The sequence below is a fragment of the Talpa occidentalis genome, unplaced genomic scaffold (assembly GCF_014898055.3).
Source record: "Talpa occidentalis isolate TD23 unplaced genomic scaffold, MPIMG_talOcc4v2.1 talOcc4.16, whole genome shotgun sequence".
NCBI lineage: Eukaryota > Metazoa > Chordata > Mammalia > Eulipotyphla > Talpidae > Talpa > Talpa occidentalis.
The window spans coordinates 16981396-17007442 of record NW_023601653.1 but is presented as its reverse complement, the minus strand read 5'-3'; the positions used below and the strand labels follow the sequence as shown (position 1 = coordinate 17007442).

At 37.3% G+C, this 26047-nt stretch overlaps 1 protein-coding gene and 1 long non-coding RNA gene across 6 annotated transcripts in view; one reads left to right on the top strand and one right to left on the bottom strand.

Annotated features, from left to right (window-relative positions):
* The window catches only part of NTN4 (netrin 4), a 100872-nt gene that overhangs the window by 62704 nt on the left and 12121 nt on the right, over positions 1-26047 (bottom strand). For all 4 annotated transcript variants that reach the window (XM_037513839.2, XM_037513837.1, XM_037513838.2 and 1 more), the window contains exon 3: positions 1840-2118. In XM_037513839.2, coding sequence (XP_037369736.1) covers positions 1840-2118 — 279 coding nt within the window. The remainder of the gene's footprint in view (positions 1-1839; positions 2119-26047) is intronic.
* Positions 4207-26047, top strand: part of LOC119247415 (uncharacterized) — a 29480-nt gene continuing 7639 nt past the window's right edge. Inside the window, exons 1-2 of one of the 2 annotated variants that reach the window (XR_005125745.2) lie at positions 4207-4231; positions 24787-24870. This is a non-coding gene — a long non-coding RNA (uncharacterized LOC119247415). Of the gene's footprint in view, positions 4232-24268; positions 24360-24786; positions 24871-26047 lie in introns of those variants that run through there. The other variant, XR_008552166.1, reaches the window with a different exon arrangement.

The following is a 26047-nucleotide window of genomic DNA, read 5'->3' as shown; positions in this document are numbered from 1 at the left end:
CCTTTTGCTAAGACTCTACCCTGAAGTAATCTTATAAGACTTGGATTGAAAGTGACAGTTGAGGAGGGGGCAAAGGACCAGCCTTTTAGTCTGTCCAGGCTGCTACAACAAAGTATCATAGGCGGGTGGCTTATAGATAACAGAAATTCATTGCTTAGGATTTTAGAGGTTGGAAGTGTAAGATTAGGGTACCAGCTTGGTGGGTTCTGTCAGGGTCCTCTTCCAGGTTGCAGATTGCTGACTTCTAATTGTTATCCCAAGTTGGTGGAAAGAGAACTAACTAGTTCTGTTTTAAAGAACACTAATCCCATTCAGACTGGTTCAACTCTCATGACCTAATTTCTCCCAAAAGGTTCTGCTTCCATATACCAACACATTGGGATTAGGGTTTCAACATATGAATTGGTGGGGGGCAGGATGCATGCAAACATTCAGTCCATTTCTCCTTTCACCAATTCACTTAAATATAATGGCAGAGATTGTTTAGCATTCTCCCTCACACAAACTTTCGAGTTTATGACCCAGTATGCTGACATGTGTCTATGTCTCTAGAATACCTGGATTATTTTCTACTTGAATAATGCCTGAACCCAGTTAACTTAGAGATGACAAATTATCCCAGTCTTTATTTAGATCAATATTAGTTCCAAGATTCATTAGTACCTGAAAACTAGTGGTGTTTGTTGAATGAATGCTGCACTTTCTTCAACTTGGGAGCCTCACCTTCGCTTGTAGAAGTAGTAGAACTCTTTCTATATTTGTTATTGTCTGGCTGCTATTCTAGTCATTTCAGTAACCCCACTGCCGCCCTGTACCCCAGAGATTCAGCCCAGCCAACACAAACTATACAGCTGGTTAACTGGTTCTTTGGATCTATCCTACAGGGCTGGGAGAAAGAAGGTAAATGTGGAAGTCTACGCCAGAGTATACTGAGGTCTTTTAGATTTTATTTATTTTTTGCTTTGAGCAGAAGTAGCAGTCCAAAGCATAAAATTAAAGAACTGGAGTGCTCTCCTGCTTGCCTTCTCCTGGCCTAATCCCCCTCCGTGGCTCTGGATATGTCCCAAGGAGGAGCTTGCTGTCTGAGCCATTTTGAATTTCTTTTTTGGAAGAAGGCAAGGTGAGGACAAACAATGACTCAATTTTTCATCTTCTCCTTATTCCTGAATATTGTTATCATTCAAACAAACACCTACTGAATACCTACTTCTCACTTAGGTAGTATGCTAGGTACAGAGAGCACAAAGATCACACAATCCCTGTCCTTGGGAAAGTTCATGATCTCTTGGGAAGTGGAGACAAGTAAAAGTTCAGGGGAAAGCATAAGGAGTTGTGTGAACCTGGAGCAAATAGAGTTGAACTCTGCCTCAGGGTGAGAGAGAGCCAGATACACCTCATAGCAGAGAATTATTATTCATTCTATTGGCAAGGCAGCAAAAGATACCAGGCATTAAATAGAGGTTCTTATTTTTTTCATCTTTAAATTCTGCTCAACAATGGTCCCCATTTAGTGTCAGAGCCGCTTCTGTGTGATAATGCCACTAATATGATCACGCCAACCTCTCCTACTGCTCACCTGACACTTCATATCTAAAGGTCGTGGTACTGAAAACTGGCATGAATGTTCTCCAAAGAATCTGGTTATCATGCTTAACTATAATTCTAAAACTGAAGACTGAAAAAACAAGTTAATAGGCACTTTATAGGATGGAAACAGAGCTGGAGGAGTGAATCGGAGGAGGAAGAAACAGGATGCTAGAACAACTCTAAGGGAACAGAGACTACCAATGCCCAAAGCTGATTTTTTTTTTTCCACAGGTGAGGACTTAGTTTACATACCACATGGAAAGTTCCTGGGGCCTTGACGGGTCTGAAGCCATCGACAGGTACACACTGATCAGCGTGGCCATTACAGAAGCAGCTGCCCTTGACAATGAAATCATAGATGGCGTAGTGTGTAAAATGTTGAAGCTTTGCATTCAGGTCATTTCTCTGACAAGGACAAGACTGCCGTTTTAGCAGCTGCACACGGAGATTGGTGATCTTCAGCTGCTCCTGCGCCTGGGCACTGTAAGGGTTCTCCACATCATAGGGTAGTGACAAAGCTCTGAAAATAACCTGTAAAGAAAAAGAAAATACCATCTGTGTATAGGACTGTGTGCAAACCACAAAGTGTTTGTCCAATATAAGCCTGGTTTGATTTACACCTTTTGTCACCTGCAAGAGATAAGATAACCAGGTTTTTAGACTTTGATCACACCTGGGGAACAGTGCGCTGTTAGTCCAAGGAACAGGTGTGCTGCTTGGCTGCGAAAGTATAGATTGAGTAATGAGCAGAGACCTGACTCTTGAGATGAAGGCAGCCATGCAAAGATCTTGGGGGGGAAAAGCATTCTGAGCAGAAGGAAAAGCAAGTTTAAGGTCTTGAAGTAGGATGAAGCTTGGCTTATTTAAGAAGGAGCAACTGGACCAATGTGACTGGAGTCCAGGGCCCAAGAGGAGAGTGTTTGGAGAGGAAGACAGTCAGTGATTGACCAATTCTGAGTGAAGCCCATTAAAGGTTGTGGTTGTTATTTTAACTGTAGTGGGAGCCACTGGATGCTTGAAGACAGAGGAGGGACTGGTCTGATTTATATTTTTATATTTATTTATTTATTTATTTTTAAAAAGATTTATTTATTTATTTATACAAGCACTGGGTACAGTCAGAAGCATGGAGGGTGAGAGAATTCACCAGAGCCAGAGCGGGGAGCAGAACAGGCAGACTGACGAAGAAATACACTGCTGAGGGGAGCAGCGGGCGCGGCAGGAGAGGTCTGTCATGCCATGTGGGACCCTCGCCGGTGGCCGGGGATTGAACTGGAGCTGCAGAGGCTGTGGGCAGCCTCGCAGCCCAGCGCTCAACCGCTGCGCCACCAGGGGAGGCCCATGATTTATATTTTTAAAGTGCAACTCAGGCTTCCATAAGGAGAATGGATTTTAAAGGGTTAAGTATGGAAACAGGAAGACCACTTAGGAATTCATGTTAAAGCAACAGTAGGTTGATACCTGTAGTGTTTATAACTGTTATAAATAACTGAGTAATTAACCAGTGTTCTCATTTCTAGCTATTTTTGAACTTAATAAATGCAGGAAAACTTCTGTCTTAAACAACATCTTGACTCATTTATTCACATGTGAAGTGGAGGAAAACAACATATTATGCAATAACATTTTCCAACAAATAATACGTCACCTATTTTGAATGCAATAGTAGAGATACTATCTCTTTTAACAACAACATGATTTTATATTTTGAATTATTAAAAAAATTAAAAACAGTGAGTCTATTGTGCACTCTAGTGGGATTGAATTTCAATATGACATCCCAAACACTGGCATTCTATTGGGCACTTGTGAAGAGCTCTTGCTCTAAAGAAGATAAATGATGTGGCCACCTTCTAGTTTATCAAGCACACTAAACAAGGACATGGTGAAGAGTAGCCAGTGCTAACCAAGTATGTATTCCTGGGGAAAGTCTATGGTGACAAACCCTCCCTTCCTTTTCCTGAACATTGGTGGCAACTGTTTGCTCACTTGGTTCCTGTCACACATTCACCCTTGACATTTGTCCCAGTTACCTCTCCCTCCTGCTCCCTGTCCCCTTCCCTGAGAACAGTTCAGCACATGCAAGGGTAGAGGAAGATCTGTCAAGGTTTGTAGGAACGTAGAAGCGCTTTTGCTTCCTGAACCCAGACTGAATCGGCTCTGAATGGCGGCTCTGTGCTTGGTGTGCATGACACCACAGTTGGCAGGCTGGTATCAGCAGGGAAGGGACATCATGACCCCTGAGGCTGCATGCTGGAAAGGAGACAGTAGAGTGCCACAGACACAAAGTGAACGGGAATTTAAACCATGAAATCTTTTTTCAAGAAAGGAGACGCCTTAATCTGATACCCTGGGAAATGGATCTACCCTGCGCCAGGAAACAGAGTGAGCCAATCCAGATGCTTCAAACTTCTGGCAGGTCGCCCTTTGGGTTCCACCCAGTTTTTCTTCAAACATCCCCCAGAAGATCTGTTTGGCACTACTAAAATGAAGTAGGAAAAAGTGTAGAAGGCATCCATGTAATGTCAGCCTTTTCTGGTTTTGTCCCCATCAGGAACAGGATGTATCAATGGCCCATCACTGTACCCTCTGTGATTGCTTCTGAGTGTACAGTCCTAACAAGGCATGTTTCAAAAGTCAGAGGGTGAGTAGAATCAAGCCTACTTTGTTGTTTCCCGTTGCTAGTGCTATTGGCCCAAACTTTGTGATCTTATTTTTTATGTTAAGAAATTCGATTATGCTCACTGCAGAAGATCATGTCACTTGTTTTGTAGAAGATGGTAAGAGTCTACAATGTGATCCAGTCCATAGATCCAGAGATACTACCTGGATAATATTTATGTATTTGTACATACATGTATGTACATACAGAATATAATGGAAATATAAAACATTTCAACTTAACTATAGCTTGTGAGTATTTTTCCAAGTCAAAAAATTAACTCTACATCATCTGTGGTTCTCAACATATGGCTCCCAGACCAGAAACATCTATATCAATCTGGGAAGTTGTTAGAAATGCAAATTCACGGGCTCTATACCCAGGTTGACTGAATCAGAAACTCAGGAGGTGGGGCCCAGCATCTGTATTTCAGCAAGCCTTCCAGGCGATCCTGATGCATAATGAAATTTGAGAAACATTGCTACATAATTTAAAGAAATAGCAAGTTTATATAGCCAGTCTGCTTTTTCAGACATGTAGGTTGTTTTCAGTTTTCTACTATAACCAACTCCAGTTAACAACTTTACAGTTAGAATTTGGAAGTTTAGAAATACTATCCCAAAGATACATTTCCAAATGTGAAATCCGTGGAGCAACGGAAATACATAATTAAAAAACATATCTGAACTTCTGAATGAATCATCAACCTACTTAGTCTTTGGAATCTTCACATTTCTTTGATCTTGCCTCACTTCTCTAAGCCTGGAATTCCTCAAACTTTGCCTAAGGATCTGGATTCTTGGCTTAGTTTTGTCATTTCTTATGCTCTGGTATAACAAAGAGATCCTTAAAAAGTTCTGAACAGGTTAGAATCACCTATATGTTCTTTCTTTCCTAAGTACTCACAAAAGTCCCCAAAATACTGAGAATTATTTATTTATTTATTTTTAAAAGATTTATTTATTTATTTATACAAGCACTGGGTACAGTCAGAAGTGCGAGAATGTGAGAGAATTCACCAGAGCCAGAGTGGGGAACAGAACAGGTAGACTAACAAAATATACTGCTGAGGGGAGCAGCGGGTGCGGCAGGAGAGGTCTGTGTGCCATGTGGGACCCTCGCCGGCTGCTGGGGATCGAACCCATGCTGCAGAGGCTGCGGACAGCTTTGCAGCCCAGTGCTCAACCGCTGTGCCATCGGGGAGGCCCAATACTGAGAATTATTAAAATAGCAATTTATATGTCTTATTTATACTCTGACATGAAAATTTCAATAGCGTATCAACAGTGTAAACAGGATAAGAAGTACACATTAGCTATATAATAGTCAAGGAATTCTTTCAGCATTGAACTCATATTATATGTTATATTGAATCATAACTTAAGTCACTTAGTTATCACATCCAAAATATTTTTTTTAGCTGATAGTTTGAGAAATATTTCAGATCCAGTTTACTACCCATTCCATGGCCTTTTGGCACTTGTTCTTTCTATGGTCACACTTTTATGCTTGTACAAGGTTATTGCCTATTTACTTGTCTGTATTTCACATTAGACACTGCTCAGCAGGCAGGGCAGGGGACCTTGTTTGTCTGGTTAACAGCTGTGTCCCCCAGCATGTCCCACAGTCTCTGCCATATTGTATGAATACAATATGCCATATTGTAGATTTTCATAATTACATCTAATGAATAAATGAATGAACTATTTCTCCAAATAGCATTTGTTAAAGGGAATCTACATGAAAAGAGAATGCAAGATGTTCTTACTGTAAGTGCTGCTCCCTTCATGAGATGTGAAAACACACATTTATATAAATGAAGTATGTATTTATAAATACAATAAATGCAAATAAAAACACATTTGTTTAAATACTTAGATAAAAATATGTACTACATTTCAAATTGACTTTAAATCAATAGATTGCTTTGATGGATCAGGAGGGCATGAACAATAATCCAAATACATACAAATAATAGATCTTTTCCATGTCTAGTTTTCTTATTTAGCAAAATAAGTACCTTTTGGTTTCAATGATTTTCCATATTGCTTTTCTATTTCATTGATTTCAGCTTTTATCTTTATTATTTACTTTCTTCTGCTTAATTTTTTCTTCTGTTACTAGTTTCTTAAAATGGAACCATAGGTAATTGATTTGAGAACTTTCTCCTTAAATAATTCTTTCATTGCATCCAATTAATTTTTTTTTAATAGAGGCATGCTTTATTTATTTATTTATTTGTTTCTTTGTTTGTTTGTTTGGTTATACATGCACTGGGTACAGTCAGAAGCGCGGGAGGATGAGAGAATTCACCAGAGCCAGAGCAGGGAGCAGAGCAGGCAGAAGGACCGAAGTACACTGCTGAGGGGAGCAGCGGGCGGCAGGAGAGGTCTGTGCGCCATGTGGGACCCTCCTCAGGTGGCTGGGGAGCAGCCAGGGATCGAACCGGCGCTGCAGAGGCCGCGGGCAGCTTCGCAACCCAGCGCTCAACCGCTGTGCCACCGGGGAGGCCCGCATCCAATTAATTTTAATAGGTTTTTTTTTTTTTGGTTCATTTGAAAATGTTTTCTTAATTTTTTTTTCTAAAGATTTATTTATTTATTCATACAAGCACTGGGTACAGTCAGAAGCGTGGGAGGGTGAGAGAATTCACCAGAGCCAGAGCAGGGAACAGAACAGGCAGACAGACTAAATACACTGCTGAGGGGAGGAGCAGGCATGGTATGAGAGTTCTGTGCACTGTGTGGGACCCTCACCGGCAGCCGGGGATCAAACCGGCCTTGCAGAGCCTGAGGGTAGCTTCGCAGCCCAGCGCTCAACCGCTGCGCCACCAGGGGAGGCCCCAGTTGAAAATGTTTTCTAACTTCCCTTTTGGTTTCTTCTCTGACCCATGGATTCTTCAAAAATATATTATTTAATTTCTACATATTTGAGGATTTCCCAGATACCGTCCTGTTACTTGTTTATAATTTAATTCTGTTGTGTTCAGTAAACATATTTTGTATGGTTTGTATCCTTATACCTTTATTGGCACTTGTTCTGTGTTCCACTATGTTGTCCATCTTGATAACTACTTCTTGTAATGTAGAAATGATTGTGTAATCTACTGTTGCTAGTGGAGTGTGATATAAATGTTAGTTAGGTCAAGTTCCTTCACAGTGTTATTCAAGTCCTGATATCCTTACTGATTCTCTTTACCTGTTCTATACATTCTAGAGAGAAAATTGTTGAAATCTCTGGCTATAATTATGATCTTATCTATTTTCTTTTTTTGTTTTTAAAGATTTATTTATTTATGCATACAAGAACTGAGGTATAGGCCAGAGGTGTGTGGGGTGAGAGGATTCACCAGAGACAAAGCGGGGAACAGAACAGGCAGACTGACTGATAAACACTGTTGAGGGGAGCAGCGGATGAAACAGGAGAGGTCTGCTGCGCCATGTGGGTAGCTCCCTGGCAAGCCGGGGTGCTGCAGAGGCTGCACATAGCTTCGCAGTGCTGTGCTTAACTCCTTGTGCCCATGATCTTATCTATTCTTCCTACAGTTTTTGCTCCATGTGTTTTGAAGTCCTATTATTAGGTACATGCATGTTCAGGATTGTTATTTTCTCTTAAATTGGCTCCTTTGCCAGTATGAAATATCTTTATCCTTTGACTTTGCCCGATGTCAATATAGGCATTCAAGCTTTCTTGTGATTATGGTTAGCATGGTATATATTTTTCTATTTTTTTTACAATAAATTTAGTAATATATTTACATTTAAAGTGGATTTCTTATAGGCAGTTTGGCTAGGTCTTTAAAAAAATTATCCAATATGACAACCTACTCCATTAATTATAGTCTTTATGCCTCTTATATTTAATGTGATTGTTGATATGGTGTGTTTATGTCAACCATATTGCCATTTGTTTTATATTGTGTTCTCTTCTTGTTTATTTTTAAATTAAGTAGTTAGGGTCCTATTTATCTCCATTTGTGTTTATTAATAATAACTTAAAAATAGTGGTTGGTTTTTGTTTAGAGTTTAAAGTGTACAACTTTAACTTAACTCAGTCACCTTTAGGTTTTATATATATATATATATATATATATATATATATATCACTCCACATATAGTATAAGAAACTTACACAGTAGACTCCTATTTCCTCCTCTCAGTCTTTGCACTATTGCTGTCATGCATTTTATTTCTACATATAAGTTCCATAATGCCTTGTTAATATGTTTTTCTCTAAAAGTCAATTAGCTTTTAAAGAGATTTTAAAAATAAGAAAAAAAGGATTTTACATTTATCTACCTTTCCCCCCTTCTTGTTGATCTTTGTGTAGTCATTCAGATATCCATCTTATATTTTTCCTCTGCCTGAAGCCTTCTTGGAACATTTCCTGTAATGCAGATTTGTTGGTGAGCTGTTTTTGGCATTTCTGTGTCTGAAAAGGTATTTCATCTTCATTTTTGAAAGATTTTGAGGGGAGGGCTGGGTATAGAATTCTACATTGAAAAAACTTTTTTTCATCAGTACTTTAAGGATTTTTCTCCACCATCTTTTGACTTACATTGTTTCTGTCAAAAAACCCTATTGTCATTTATTTATTTGTTTGTTTCACTTCTTTTTTTTTCTCTCTGTGTATCATATTGGATTATTTCTATTGCTACACTATTGTTACGTACTGAACTTCACTAATTTTCCCTTCTGTAATATCTAGTCTGTCTACAAATCCCATTCAGTGTATTTTTCTTATCTCAAACATTATATTTTTCACCAGTGGCAGTTCAATTTGGGTTTTTTCCTGTACTTTCCATGTTCTACTTAATGTGGTCAATCTTTTCTCTGTGTTCTTGAACAGAAGGAACACGGTAACAGTAACTGTTTTAATGTTCTTGACTACTTATTCTATCATTTCTGGATCTGTTTCTATTGATTTATTTTTATCCTTGTTATGGGTGGTTTTTGTTTTGGTTTTTGGTTTTTGGTTTTTGCATGTCTTGATTGGGCGCAAGACACTGTGATTCTACCTTGTTTAGTGCGAGATATTTTTGCATTCTTGAGTTTTTTTCTGGGATATAACTAAATTACTTTGAAATTTCCAGGTCCTTTTGAAACTTGTTTTTAAATTTTTTTCAGGGAGACCATGCTGACAAGTATAGGAACTTAGTATAGGGCTAATTCTGCCCTTTTACTGAGGAAAGCCATTCTAATTTCTCTACTGATGGATTACAAGATTGAATTACAAGGTTTTCCATTTTGGCTCATGGTTCCTGGTCTCATATGACCTCAGCGGATTTGCTCCCTCTGTCCTTTAGGATGGTTCTTTCTTTGGCATCAGGCAGTCTCATTACACATATGTGTTTGTGGATCAGTACTTAGCTAAAGACTTGAGGGAGACCATTTGTATATCTCTAGAAGACTCTCCAAGTGCAGCTTTCTCCTTTCTGTCCTGCAAACTCTCACTGGTATGGCCTTACCAGACTCTCAACTCTTTAATTCAGGAAATTCACCAGGCTCCACCCAGGTTCCTCCTCTCTGCAAAAAAATTCTTTCCAGATAGTAAGCTGGGTAATCGCAGACTTCACCTCATTTGCTCCTGCTGTCTCAGGGATACTGTCCTCTGCTGTATAATGTCCAATCTAAAAACAGTTGCTTCATATATTTTGTCCATTTTTTTTAGTTGTTTCAGGTAGGAGGGTTAGTCTTGTTACTGAAACTTGGCAGAGAACTGCAGTCTATAAAATCAAGGCAGCTTAACTTTTATGAAATAAAATGTCTAAAACTGTAACTGGACAAGCCTTACTTTTTGTTTAAATATCATAGAAGTGTGGTTACATTTAGTAGGTAAAAAGGCTTGGAAAATAATTGAATTTTCTTATTGGATATATCAAATTAAGAAATTTAGAACATACAATATAAGCTTAAAAATTTTATAAGTATGCAATAGTTCTATTTTAGTAATTTGTATCTTTTAATTGACAGATAGCCCAGCACTATAACTTTTTTATAATTTATGATACCAATTATAATTAGTATTTTTACAATTATGCTGTTTTAATGCATCTTTATAGTCTCAACCAATATAGTCTTATAGATTCTCAATATTTATATAAGAGTGAGTCAATACAGAAATATGTTAAGAGTTAATTATCTTATAGAAGACTAATAATGTAGATATATTTATAAGAAAATACAATACATAGTACTTCACAATAAACTTTATCATTTAAGAAATATCTTCCTTAGAATTTTGCCTAACATAATCTAATGAAAAAACAAATCACCTCCACAATAAAAACTATTTCCATATATGAAAAACAACCACATTTCTTTCCTGGTCTATTTTAGGTTAGGATAACATCTGTATTGAGAAAGATTTCTAATTGTATAATGAAGCCATCATTAGTTTTACATAGTTGTTTGCTAGTTGTGTACAAGCAGAATCTGGCTAAATCCAGCTGAATCTTATCACCGCACATTCACAACTGTTCTGTTTATTGCTAGGTTGAGGACACACTTAAGACCTAAACATAAAAGTGGATGCATTTGTCTCCATTTCTACTGGTTATCAAATTATCTCAAACCTGAAAACTCTCATACTTTTTAAGCTGCTAAAATTTAGTGAGATTTACACACTCTAGTTTTTAATACTGTCACATCATTAACAAGGAAGGCTTTATGCCACTTGACTTCTGAAGTCAGTTGCTGGCACCATATAAGTTGAAGTTTTAGGTATTTGATTTGAAAAGCTCACAGAACATGGATTCTTGAGATGAGTGCATGTACCCAAATATGATCTTGAAACAGGCTTTCTGTTTTCACGGTTAAGTAACCTTTTAGAAAAGATGTGACGTTTCAGACTTTTAAAGGGTTGTTGCAGGGAATGGGAGTTTTGGTTTCATGGAGAGAGGTTGCACAAGGAGAAGGAAACATAATTGACAGGTGGGCGTCTGTGGCGGAGCAGCTGGTTGGTTTAATTTTAGAACATTTGTCCTTGACTTTGCTACTTTAAGTGGAGCACCTACTTGTCTCAGAGAAGTGTGTCTGCCTTTCGGGCAGCACCAAAATCCTTTTGCTTACACTCTGGACATTAGTCACCCTGTTTCATCAGATAGCCCACCTTTTAACGTGGGAGAGTCTTATCTACCAACTAGTCCTCCTGAGATAGGACAATATAACCTAATAAAGCTCTCAATGGAGCAAGCTGAGGAATGCAGTGCACTCAAGTGACTTACTTGTACGATAATAACCTCGATTTGTAAGTACACAAAAGCCTCTTTGCATGTTTCAAGGGCATATTTACAGTCTTAAAGTGATGAAAAGGCAGCTTCTTAAATATCTTCAGGGGGAAGGGAAATGACAGAATCACAAGGAGAAACAAGAAACAAGACAAAAGACCAAAATAAAAATAAAGATTGGGGCTAAAAATAAGTTTAAAAATATTCTCCAATATATTTGGAATCCTAGTTATTCCTTGGTCCTCAGTACTTGGAGTCACAGAATTTGAATGTTAGAAGAGTCCTTAGCAATCAATGATCCAGTGCAACTAGGGAAAACCAACGAACAGTGGGCTTAAAGTGACTTGCCATAGGTCAATCATTTGCTTCATGACAGAGTTAAGACTAGAATCCAGCTTCCTAACTGTTGACTTCATGATTTTTCCACCTATAGCCCACTTTATACTTGTTTGGCAGCTAGTAATTCTTGGATTAAAGTTAAAATTAAAATGTACTATTAAAGATAATAGTATATATATATGATTTATCCCACCTTCACTTTTCATCCTAACAATGGATGGGACTAACTGTGTCTTTGATTAAAAGTAATGATACCTGCTCCTACTTGGCTCACAGAGATGCAGTGAATATTTTAAAAAAGATATAAGATGTGGGAACATCTTGAAAGTTCACAGTTTTCTATAAATACAGTTATTGGTGTATAAGCTTTCACTTGGAATCTGTCTGGTTTTTGCCAATCTCCCTTATTTGGAACTGAGCCCTATTAGTGAATGCAGCCCAGTGCTAGGATTCTTTGGTAGACCCTCAGATGCTGACTGTCTGACCTTCCTGGTTAATTTCCCAATATCAAGAGCCTCGGTTCCTATCATCATACTCCACTTCATCTAGGATCACTGATACCTTCTGTTTGCCTGAACTAGGCTGGAAATTGCATGTATGATCTCCCAGCTTTCAGTGCCCCTCCCTACCAACTTTCACGCCCCCTCTTTGTAATTAACTTTGCACTCCAGTTATACTGAACTCCTTTGTGTTCCTAGAAGACTTTGTGCTCATGCTCCCTTCCTGGCCTTTGCTATTCCCCCTGCCTGAAATACTTATCATACTTCTTTGCCATTGCTTCCCACTGCTCTACCAACTTTTCTGGCCAATTCATACCTGTCTTTTAGGTGTCATTAATCAGAAAGCTTTCTTCACCAGTGCTCTCCACTGCAAGCACAGATGAGATGCTCTTCCTATATGCTAATTCAAGCACCTGTCATTTCTTCCAGACTTAGAATTTGTGTACATTTTAATTGCTTATATTCCTCTGTTGTTTGCTTGCCCACCAGTGTATAGTTAATGCTAAACATGAGTTAATACGTATTGTTGAAACATCATATTCAGGCTTCATAGTGATTTATATTTTACAACTGCTTTCATTGCTATTTCATTCTTAGAGTAAGCCTATACCGTGCAATTATTCATTCCCATTTTTCAGATACACAAGCTCCAAAACATTGATGGACTTGTCCCAGGTCATCTACTACTAAGTGGTAGAACTACTATTTGAACCCAGGCTATTGGAGTCCAAGCTCAGTGTTATTGCCATCACATTGTAACTAACTTTGGTTACAGAATAAATGGAGGTCTTGAGCAGGTGATGAGGCGAATGAAATGATCAGAACTTCTATTCAGGAGAATATATCTGACAAAGAGAAGAATGTAAACCATGGTGGAAGAGAAGGGGCAGGGTGGGTAGCAGCGCCACATGTGAGAGGCAAACAAATGCATATTAGAACAAAAATTAAGAGCTAAATTCCAAGCTTTAGGGACCAATATGGTTAGAGATTAGAAGGAGGAAGATGAACATAAATAATACCAAAAAATGTAAAGTGAGCAATGAAGGGAAAAAAAAAAATTCCTTATCTTAGAAGCCAAAGGAAATGTGAATGCAAAGAAATAAAATGTAACTAATAATGGCAAATGCAATTCAGGAGTCAAGACAAAAGAGGAAAAATTAGCAGCAGTGGGAAGAGGATTATCTACCTTACAGAAGACTTTTGAGAGTCTAGATGGAATAAGGGAGAAATTACAAAAGCTTCACTGCATCTCTGTGAAGGGGACAAGGAAATGGGAGAAAGAAAGAATGAAGAATTTTGGCAGTTTGTTTTTTCACTGTCAGTTGACATGTAATTGGCTTGTTTAGCACATTTCGGCTATTTTAAATAAAAGTGCTATGGACATTAACATAGAAGTCATTGTGAGAAAATTGAGAAAATGGGTAATTTTTCATGGGTAATTAGGTGAATTGCTAAGTGATATGGTAAGACCATGTTCATAAGGAATAGCAAACTGTTTTCCTAAAGTGGTTGCACTATTTTGCATTTCTATTAAGTGTCTGATGAAAGTTTTAGTTGTTACATATCCTAAGCTACACTTAGTATTGTCAGTCTTCGTAATTTTAGTCTTTAACGTGTTGGGCAGTATCTCACTGTACTTTCAATTTGCATTTCCCTGTTCACTAATGGTGTTGAGCATCTTTTTAAGAATTTATTTGAGCTATATCTTCATTGGTGACTCATCAGTTCAAATCTTTTGCCTATTATATATTTTTCTTATTTTTCTTCTTGTTATAAAAATATAAATATATATTCATATGAATATATATTTAAATATATAAATATACAATATAAATATACAATATGTAAATATATAATATAAAATATATAAATATATATTCAGATAAATGATTAGCAAATATTTTCTCCAGCAAATACCTTTCTCCAAAAGGTGGCTTGCCTTTTCGTTTTCTTTATAGTGTCTTAAAAGCAAATGTTTATAATTTTTATGAAACTTAATTTATGAGTATTTTCCTTTTATGATTTGTGGTTTTTTATGTCCAGTCTAAAATGTTTTTTGACTAATTCAGGGTCATAAATATTTTCTCCTAGAAGTTTTGTAGTTTTAATATTTAGGCCTATAGTTCATTTCAGGGAAATTTTTCTATAAAGTGTGAACAGAGTATCAAGACTTGTCTTTGTTATTTTGTTTTGCATATGGATAATCAATTATTCCAGCACCATTTGTTGAAAAGACTATCCTTTTTTCATTGGATTACCTTGGTAATTTTGTTTGATACGGTTTTCTTTATTTTATTTTATTTTCCTTAGAGGTTTATTGAGCTTCTTAGATCTGTGGATTTATAGCTTTCACTCAAATTTGGAAAAAGAATTCCTATTATTTCTTCAAAAAAATTTCTGTTCTTTACTTCTTCTTTTAGACCCCAGTTGCATGAATAGAATTAAGAACATTTAATATTGCCCCATGGCTCACTAATGCTCTTTATATTCAATTTTATTTTCTCTGTGTGCTTCATTAATTTATAGTTCCTGTTGTTATGCCCTCAAGTTCACCAGTCTTTTCTTCTGCATTATCTAATCTGCTGTTAATCCTCTGCAGCATATTTCCATTTCAGATATTGCTTTTTTCATCTTTAGACGTTCCATTTGCATCTTTTAAAAATAGTTTGTATTTTCTTGACCATGTGGGCATATATTTACAATAATTGCTTTAAGAACCTTGTCTGTTGATTCTACCAGTTATGTCATTTCTGGTTGTGTTTCTATTAATTGATTTTTCTTCTGATCAGGAGTCATATTTTCATGCCTAATTGAACATTAGACACTGTGAATTTTACATTGTTGGTTGCTATATTTTGATGCATCTCTCTAGGAAGGGTTAGACTTTTGTTCTGACATGCAATTTATTTACTTAGGGATCAGTTTAATCTTGTTGAAGGTTGTTTTTTATTTTTGTTAGGGCATATCCAGTGTGGCCTTTATTCTAGGGCTAATTTAATTCCTCTTCTAAGGTAACCTGATGACCTTTCTGAGGATTTTTCCCAGTGCCTATGAATTTTGAAGTCTTTGTATTTTGAATGGTAGGAATATAAACTATTACCTGCCTTGTGGGAATACTAACATTTGTTCAACTAACCATTACTTTCTGGGAGTTCTTTACTCACTCTTGTAGAGTGTTAGCTTACATATATGCAGCTCCCACACATGAGGAGACTTTTGTGCAGATACCGGAACTTCTTTTTTTATACAGCTCCATCACATTAATACTCTTCTCCAGTATTCTGCCCCACAAATCCTGGCTGCCTTGGCTTCCAGGCACACTGATCACTGTGTCCTCAACTTATGGAGTTCATTGGACTCAGTTCTTCTCTTACATGGTGTCTTAGAAATGGCCCATTAGTAAATAAGGCAATCATAGGGCTCTCCAAGATTGTTCCTTCTCTTCCAGAGGTCAATTTTGTGCTGTATGTTGTGCAATATCTGAAACAATTGTATCACATATTCTAGTGTTTTACTATGGGATGATAATTCTTACAGCAGGTAATCCTTTATGAGCAGAAGCAGAAATCCCATTTCAAACGGAAACTTTCGGAGTATCAGAAATCTGATTTTAAGGAGCTCATTTGAACATTTATATGTAGTTATCTTTTCTTTATATTCCTTCCCTAATCCATCTCCCCGTCCTTACTAAGGGGTAGAGGATTCTACTTTAGTTTTCCCTTAAGCAAATACAACTTGTAAAAGAAGTTGTTTTCTATATGTAATTTGTTGTTCTTGGTATTTAATAGCAGGGATATAGTGTTGTAGGTATCTCTTTTTTATAAAAAACAGCAGATAAAATCATAACAGCTTGTGTTCATATATTAAATTAGAAGTTCCTAGAATTTCACTTTGGCCTTGCTATCATTTAACATAATTAGAAAAATGCTATTATATTCTTTTAGACCTCAGTCATGTACTTGTAATATCAAGGTACTATAATGCAGAATGTAAAATTATGCATGTCATAAAAGTGAACTTTCATGAAACAGAATATAGATGTTTCTTTAAATGATCTCCAATTTATCTATAAAATCTACTCACACTAGGAAAATGATAAGCCATGAACATTTGTTTGTGTTGACATCCAGAAGTCTCCCTGACTATCTCTACATTTCTATAAACATGTAGTTCTTTTCCATTATTGTCTTTTTAAGAGAAAGACGACTCTTAAACCTTAACAAGATCATATGCCAATAAAATTATCAATTGTGGCTAAAGTTTTCAACCATTTTTTTCATGTAAAGGCCTTAAAATCATTTAATTTTCCTCTGTTTATCCTTCAATTAACCTTCTCTATAAAAATGTATACATGCACAATATATGTATATTTCATATAAACATTTTATATATGCTAAATAGATGCATACCCTGGTTGAGTGCCACAGAAAACCACAATTGGCAATTAGTTTGACTTTAAAACTAGTTTTCCTGTTCAACGTGTATGTGTTTATTGGGGGATTTCCATAATGCAAAATTTCACTGGAATGTGCCTTCACCTTTTCATTCAGGAGACTTAATTGGGAGCAACCAAAATATCTTGATAAAGATTAAAAAAAAAAATCAAACTTTAAATACTATTATGCTGGTGGGGAGATCCTGGTTACCAAACAAATAGACTTCAAAGGAACCTTCCAACTTTCTCCTAAACCACAGGCAAATATTTGCTATTATTATAGTGCTAGGGAGCATAGAGCCACATTGTCCTTCACTTGGAGGAGAGACCTTGAAGGTAGGTCTTAATTGCCACTAGGAAAATTTTTCCCAGTAGAGATGAATCTCATATACTTTCCCCCATTAAGTTCTAGTTTGATGTATAAGGATTAGCTGCAAGAGTTGAATTAGAGAAGAGAACTAAAAGCTGGCTCATAAAGAGAGACTTGTAGATATACAGGCCAGTAAATGGCTTAAAAGTAAAAAGCAGATCTTATTTTCTCTACTTTGATCTATATGTAATGAAGTGCAATCAGTTCAACTGAAAGGCTGGGAAGCCTAGTTTATGTGTTTCATAAGACAGAAAATAGTAAATACTATAAAGGAGTCCATGCTTCCTTCTGCACCAGTGTAGAGATTTTAGAGAAGAGTTGGAAGGTGTAGAATTTTTCAGGATGCTTTTAAGCCTTGGGTTTGCAAAGCAAGAAAACCCATAATGGAAATAATGGGCTTAAAGAAGAATCAAGTAAACAAATGGAATCTCATTTCCCCTTCTAAAAATGTTTATTTCTCACACTTTAGGTAAGAAAAAGATATTTCCAACTTGGATAGATTGTCAGCTCAGCTAATAAAACCTCTAATTGTATCTTTTAGGATCAGTGTTATTTTTGTTTCTAAATGATGACTAAGTTGTGATCAAATAAGATAAAGTCTTGGGTCTATGTTGCATTAAGCCTTTTGATACAGGAATCATTTTGTTTTTTAATTCAACCAAATTAGGTACTCTGGACACAAAATTGAATATGAAAATCAGTGCTGCATAAGATTTCAGTTCTTGTCGCTTAATTCTTAAAAATTACGTTCTGTCCAAAGTGGTGTTAGGAAATAGTTCAAGATATTTTTTAAAATCAAAAGAGAACGAAAGGCCACTTAACCCAATTTCTCAATGAAGGAAGTTCTTTTAGAATAGCTGATATCCATTTATTCTCTACTAGGCTGTACACCCTCATCAGTAGCTTGTTTAACTTGTTGGTGGTTCTCATTATCAAAGTGTTCCAGGGTCTGTCCTCTGTAACTTCTAAATGCTGGTCTTGGAGCTACACAATGTCAGTGTATTTTCAATAAGGAAGTCCCTCAAATATTTAAGGGAAGCCATCAACTTAGCTTTCATTCTCCAGGTAAAATATCTGTAGTGTCTCCTATCACATAAATTCTAGACCATTTGCCACTCTAAATAGCAAATGATCTCTTTTATTTATATCTACAAACCACTGATGACCATTTTCTACACATTTCCCCCTGTAAGATGTCAAAGAAACTCTAACCTCTATTTCTTTTTTTATCATTTAAAAAAAATCCAAATGCCTTTCAAAGGCTTTTCTATCACCTAATAAATATCCATATTTTAAAAGACCTTTAGTGTTTTCAATATAGCTGTTTGGGAAGAAATGGAGCTGATGGATGGAGATAGTAGTATAACAGGAAAAAAAGTAAGTTCTTTGAGAACAGGGCACTCGTCTCCAATCATGTAAGACAGGGAGGCAAGGTTGTCCCAATATTATTATTTTGAGAGGTGGAAAAGGGAAAGGTAGAGTCACTTCCACCTCTGAATAGAATGTTGTAACAAAAGGGTGGGGGTGTTAAGGAGCTTGAAGCAATGTAAATATTCAGTAGCTTCATGTGAAACAAAATTGGTTCCCTTCCACACTCCCCCTACTCCAGCTACCCCCCCTTCCATCTCCCTAAGCAATCAAAGTGATTAGGGTGACTTGCTGGAAACTAACTGGGAGATTAAAAAGGTCTACAAGGGCAGTACCAGCTGCCAGCTCCAGAGATAACATGGCCTCCTAGTTACACTCACAGCATCTGCTACACCATCTAGAAGTAGCTAAATACCTTTGTCCAGTGGGCTTTTCATAAAGAGAGAGAGAGAAAAAAGCAGAAATCATACATTACTGAACTCCTGGCTGTGAATTTCCATATATGCCTGGTGCCTGTTTTATAAAGTTCTTGGAAAACAAGTGTGTACATGTATGTGTGTAAATTCCAGTTACAGCATTTCAAACTGATAGTCTTTGAAACATGTTATAATTCCATGAAAAACTTAAACAGGACATCAAGGAGACTTTTCCAAGCATATTATTTTTAAAGTCCATTAAGCTTAACAACAAACCTGCCATACACAATCATGGAGATCATCCTAACAAAGGTGAAGGCCAATTTAAACAGGGATCCAGTGGAGGGTTAAGAACCTAACACTGCTTGCTTGTTCTGAGCTCACTACAGAAGCGCCTGCCTCTCACCAGCATCACTTGGAAATTCCTCCATGAGTCTGAAATACCAACAAGGTGTAGGTGGGCACATTTTTTTCAATTTTGATAAGAAATTTTTCTTGGAGCTCATACTTGTCTCTTACCGTAACATTGCATCTAAAAATATCTTTAAAACTTAGTTCCTTATCTTGTACTTGACATTCATAATATAGTTTTGAAAGAATTTGTAGAGTCACAATAGATATGTAAAACTAAATAAGGAATGAAGAGACATGAATTGTCCTTTGTATATCTGATTTGTTCATTTTTCTTTAAATTAACTCCTTCCAGACTATTCCTGCTTCTTTAGAAAGATAACTACTTTATGAAAAATATTTAATTCTTTTACATTTACTTTACCTATTATTAAATAACTAAATGACTATGAAAGAGTGAGTCATTCTCTAAATGTCCTTGTGAAAGCACCACACAAAAATGTAGCCCTTGATATTCCTGGAAATATTGACGGTTGACCACTTAGTCCAGAAAGTCCCTAACTGACAATGGGCTCTAAAAATTTATTTGTAAGTCAGTTGCCTGGACTTTAGAAAGCATTTTTTGTCCTTTTTTTGTTTATTACTGTATTCCCAGAGGCTAGAATAGTGCTACACAAATAGGTTGCATCCAAATATTTTGTTGAATGACTAGATGAACCTCACTAGCAATGTAATTGAATTATATTATCCTTGCTAATAATCAGCATTTATATAGTATTTAGATACTTTACAAAACACATTTATATATGCCTTATGCCATTCTTTTCCACAACGATTTAATTTACAAAGGAAGAATCTAAGTCAGAGATTTGAGTGTGAGTTGAAGGAACTAAGGCAAAGCAGTGACAAAAGAGGTGAGAACCAACAAAAGAAACAGAACCACCAGAACCTGATGATGGACTGGACATGGGGCTCCAGCTCTTATACTTATGCTACCACACAATATCCAGTAGTATTGTAAATTATAAAATGTTGTCTGTGGATACAAAATAGAGAATTTTCCCCCTGCCTCCGCTTTCTTTGGCACTTAAGTGACTTATGTTCATTGGTTAATAAAAAGAACCACACACCTTGCAGTAGCAAGAAATGATAATTCCCCAAAAAAGATTATATCAAAATCTAGCACTCCTGTATAGATAGCATGAAGATTAAGGTGATCTAGCTCAGCAGAGCTGAGTCTAAGACCTCCCCCATTGGAGGTGTCCTCTCTGTGACACCTCTCACTGGGAATCATTCAACTTTTGTTGAAACATTTCATGAGATGAGAAATTCAAGAGAGTTTGCTCTGTCTTTGGATACATCCAGTTTTTAAGAAAGTTTTTCTTTGATCACACTATTCTTGCTTTCTGAAAGCATCAGAGTCCATTTAATCCCTCTTCAAACATCTGAAGAATGTTAGCAATTCCTGAACATCTATAAATCCTCTCTCATAGGCAAAATATCCAAGTTAATTGTTCATTATATAATGAGACTTCTAATTGATCTTACCAGTTCTACTCAGCTTTCTCTAAAGAGTAGTATCTTGACCTCAGTGTAATATTCTAGCTATGCTTTGACTAGAGAACACAACAAGACTAATCTCTCCTCTGCTGGGACGTTATTCTTCAATTGATGTAGCCCAAATTGCATTAACTTTTTTGACAGTCATGATATATTGTCGACTCACATTGAGATTACAGTCAACCTAAACCTCCCAGGTCTTTTTCACATGAATGGCTAAGTCACATCTCTCTGGTGGTATCACAGCTGACTTTTAAAAAGAGGAATTTATATTGATCTCTACTAAGCTTCATCTCCTAAGTTTTGCTCAAGAATCTTTTTTTTTAATTTTTTAAAGATTTATTTTTATTTATTTATTTATTTTATTTATACAAGCACTGGGTACAGTCAGAAGTGCGGGAGGGTGAGAGAATTCACCAGAGCCAGAGCAGGGAGCAGAACAGACAGAAGGACCGAAGCACACTGCTGAGGGGAGCAGCGGGTGGCAGGAGAGGTCTGCGCACCATGTGGGACCCTCCTCTGGTGGCCGGGGAGCAGCTGGGGATCGAACCGGCGCTGCAGAGGCTGCGGGCAGCCTCGCAACCCAGTGCTCAACCGCTGCGCCACCGGGGAGGCCCTGCTCAAGAATCTTTCACATTACTCCTGGAGTGTTTTTCTTGAACAGTTCTGATTATGTTTTCCATACTCAGAAGAACTATTGATGGATCTCATTACTCACAGGATCAACTTCCAAATACTTGGCACTTGACCCTATATAATCTGACCTGAGTCTCCAGAGCTGGTCATCCCCCTCCACCTCCCTGCCCTACACCCCACCCTCCCAAACACTCCAGCCATTCTGAGATTGACTCTCTTTATATATGTGCACTTTTCCATGGAATTCCTTTTTCTGCTTTCTCATTATTAGTCATCCTTTAAGAGATAGCATTTTAAACATCCCAGTCAGATTCTTTGAACCCCTTGAAGGCAGGAATATGCTACAGTGAAGTGGTGGCAACAGGAAACAGACATAGCTTACAAGTTTCACTTTTAAAGGTTTTTGTTTGTTTTGTCAAGGAAAATAATATTTAAACCTCCTTCTCCAAAGCTAGTTTCTCCTCCCAACTCTAGAAATGCAGGTGATTTGGATTTAGCTTATTTGAAATAGCAGTTATTTTTTTAAATTTTTTAAAAATTTTATTTTTATATTCCCCATATAATTGCAACCCCCTTATTTTGACCCCAATCCCTTCTTTCCCTGCCCCCCATAGTGTGTCTCTGGTTCATAGGTGTTTGTTGATTTTGATTTTTTCCTTTCTTATAGTTATTCTTTTGAAATAGCAGTTCTTAGGGAGAAGGAGTAACAGGCTCGGCAGTTTATCTGAGTGAAGGAAATAGTTGAACAAATTTGTCCAGAGGCAGTGTCACAAGGTGATTGCTTGTTTTCCAGAATCACAAAACAACTACTCTTACACCCAATACAGCATTGTGGAAAGGAACCCAGATGGAAACACTGCAGAAGCTTAAGCATGAGGTCCTCTATTCAATCATTTCCAATGATAGTGGTGAAAAAAATGTTTAAATCCCTAAGTTAACCTTTATGTGCAACTTCCATTGTTTTCCAAGAGACAGTGGTGGATGTGTACCTTTCCATCCAAACCGAAACCCTTTGTCCTTCTTGGACTAGGAATAGAGCATCTAGTTTGGGTTTGCAAACAGGTGGAACCTATGATATTGTCTTCGTTGGGAAATTGTATTGCTGAACAGTCTGCACAGGACCTGTCATCCTAAATGACTAACTTATGAGCCAGTCACCTCTCAAACAGATTGCTTGGTGTGTCTGCATAACTCGATACTCTGCCATCAAAGGCTTTAAACTACAAAAGGCAATAGTTATCACTGATAATATTAACAAGAATAATTCCCCGGAGTCTATTGATTTGATGAATATCTATTAAATATGTCAGGCAGCACATTAGATGCTAAGGCAAATGTTTCTAAAAGTTATGAGAGTCAATGTTATTTGATTCCTATTGTTGCATAGTTGTGGGTTCCTTGAGAATTCATAAAACAATGCGGTAAGTTTTATGATGGAGGTCAACATGTGTTATGGGTGCATGTGTGTGAGGCATATGTGTAGTGTATGTAACCTAGAATTTGGGGAAGTGAAGTTTAAACAAAATTCTTAGGGATGCGTAGGAAATATCTATTTATCCATCCGTCTAAAAATATATTTGAGTGACAACTCAGCTGAGTGAGAGGTAGCAATAGGGAAGGGGGGTAGAATATCAGGAAAAGAAAGCTTGTACATATGTGCTAGAGGGTCACAGGATGAGAAAGTGCATGGCACCTGAGAGTAATACAAGTAGCTCAATAGATGAAGCAAGGCAGCAGAGTATAAGGGGCAGCAGTGGGAGATGGAGCCACGGAGCATTCAGAAAGGGCCTAGCATGCCACATTAAAGAATGTCGACTATGAGAGCACTGGGGAGTCATTGAAAGACTCCCCAGCAGGCAAGTGACATTTTGTATTTTAACAATAATCCTTGAGTGAGGCATGGAGAACAGATTAGGGAGCAAGCCAGACAGAACAGAAAGAACATTCAAGAGGATATTGTAATGTAGGCAGACTGAAATGTACACAGGTTGCACCATCATTTATAGCAATAGGGATGGAGAGAGACATATACAGTCTAGAAAGACTCCAGTAGTGCAGTGGGATAGGACCTGGTAAATGACTGAAACTGAATGAAGGAAAAATAAGAATTGAGAATCTCAGCCTTTGCCTTAATGTGTCTTTTGGCTTTGACAGTGATGCTCATGTGGTCAGACTTCCATTCATACAGGTTTTTTATTTTTCCCAGTGAGGCAGGACGCAAGCACTTTTTCTAAGCATAAGCAAAAGAAATGAGGAGGGTCTTAGGGAGAGGAAAGAAACTGAAAGAATCACTGCAGGGAGGAAAGAGAGCTGAAGAAGAAATAATTTCCAGGAAGTTTGAGGGTGAAATTGAGACTGGAAAGCATACATTTGTAGAGGCACCTCTCAGTACCATTGTGTTATTATTTTTCCCAGTAGAGTTCAGCTGTCCAATTGAAGAAGTAGGAAAGTTCATGGTAGAAATTGTCTAGAATTGGTATATATAGAAAGATAGAGAAAAAAAGGAGAGAGCAGCAATTGTTGAAAGAATTAATTGAAGATTGGGAGAGAAAATTCATGGAGCAGGCTAGGTATCCTGTACATTTTTTTTTTTTTTTTTGGAAACAAGTGAGCTGAAAAGAGACAAAAAAAAGTGGTCTGATGTGATATAACTAGATGCTTTGAGAAAAGAAGTGAAAATTTAAGAGGAAAAATGGCCATAACGAACAAATAGAAATTGATAGAACAAACATACATGAAAAAGGGTGGTTGCTCCCTACTTTTGGTTTGTTGTGTTTACACCTACACCTCTTCACTATCTCCTGTCTCCCAGAAAAGTTGCTGCCTTTGGACTCACATCTTCTGAACTTTGATCATCATCAGAAAGGGAGGCATTGCTACAAAAGTATGAGTGAGGCACTTCTTTGGGTATGTTGGATGGAAAATAAGGAAGAGGGTTCCTGGAGGGTGAGGTGCCTGGTTCTTCTAATCTAACATTGGTTGGAAGGACCCTCCATTCACCTTTGCTTTCTGTATGGAGGTGGAGGTGAGTCAGAGGGTTTTTTATGGAGGCATAGGATAGAAGAGAAGTGTAGGCATCTATTACAAAAAGCATTGATGGGAAAACTTGAAGACCTCAAAAGGATCAGATTGACTAAAATAAAATGAAACAGTAATTTTAAATGGAGATTAAAGAGCATTCAAGGGTGACCACATTTTCTCTTTTCAATTTAATTTTCAAATATACAATGGAAGGCTTTTCCAGAAGCCCAAAAGATACAATGTTAACACAAATGAAGGTGATGTCATGGAGAAAGCGTTTGACTATTTTTCATAATTTTTTTTTTTATTTTAGGAACTGTGATGATGCTGTAAAGTAGCAACAACAAGCATAGCTGACACCTGCAAAGATTTCTGCTCCTCTATCAGTTGCATGAAGGTTAGGAAAACAGAAACATGAAATAGAAAAAAAGTCAGTGTTTTGGTTTTTGTCCAAACATTAATACAGTAAACACTAATTAGAAATTTTTTTGAAATTGTGGAAGTATAAACATTTTTACTCAAATGCCTCAAATAGCTCCAACGCCCTAGCTAGATGTTCTCTGTCATATTCTTCAAATCAAATTTCACACGAAGCAGAAAAATGTGTGCAATGCTGTATTTCAGTTAATTTCCAGTCTTGTGACGGCCCATTGGCATTCAAAAAATTGCTCCTGTAGCTGGAATTTTGACTCAAAAAAGCTGAATGTGTCAAGATGAAGTGGAATATTCCCCTAAAATCTGAAGACCCCAAAAGTCACCATTTCTCTTTCATATGGTATTTTCAAAGACACATTTCTCCTTCATCAATTCCGGCTCCCTTTTCCATTATCATTCTTTATTCAGCTAGTGCTTTCCCTTCTCCCTATTTGTTTTGCTTTGTCTTTTGAAAGCCCAAAGTTGCAGCTCTCATGCCTTCCCTCTGCCCTGTCATTTTAAAATTTGCACCCACTGTTTGGATATGGTGAGTCAACATTATTAGACTCATGTTGCTGCTTAATTAAACAACTGCTGGCCCCATAGGTTGGTGAGACTGGTTTTTCTGTAGCCTTGGCAATTGCAGAAGTGTTTTTGGTAATGGCAGTACCAGTGCACTAAGCATGAGCCTTGTTGGGGTTTAACTTTTTGACCTTCCTCTTTTCCATTCACACCCACTTCCTAGATGATCTCATCCAGTTTCATAGCTTTAAATGTCATCCTTACACCGAGACTTTCAAATTTATATATTTAGTCCAGACTTCTCCTCTGAACTCCAAACCCACAGATCCAAATTTCGAGTCAGTCAGTATCTTCACTTAGTTCTGCTGGGCAAATCCAACTTAACATGTCCAAAATGAGCCCCTGGAATTCCTCCCCAAATCATGCTCCCTCTAGAGTCTTCTCTATCTCAGAAATGGCTCTTCTATTCTTCCAAGTACTCACATTAAAACTGTCCTTCTGTCCTTCTCATCCTTCAACCACTTTGCACCATTTTCACTTCTACCCACTGTTTATGCAACATTTCATTTAGCCTGAGTTACTGCAATAGCCTTCTGGCTGGTTTCCTTCCTTCTTAGGTCTCTTCTTAACACATAAGT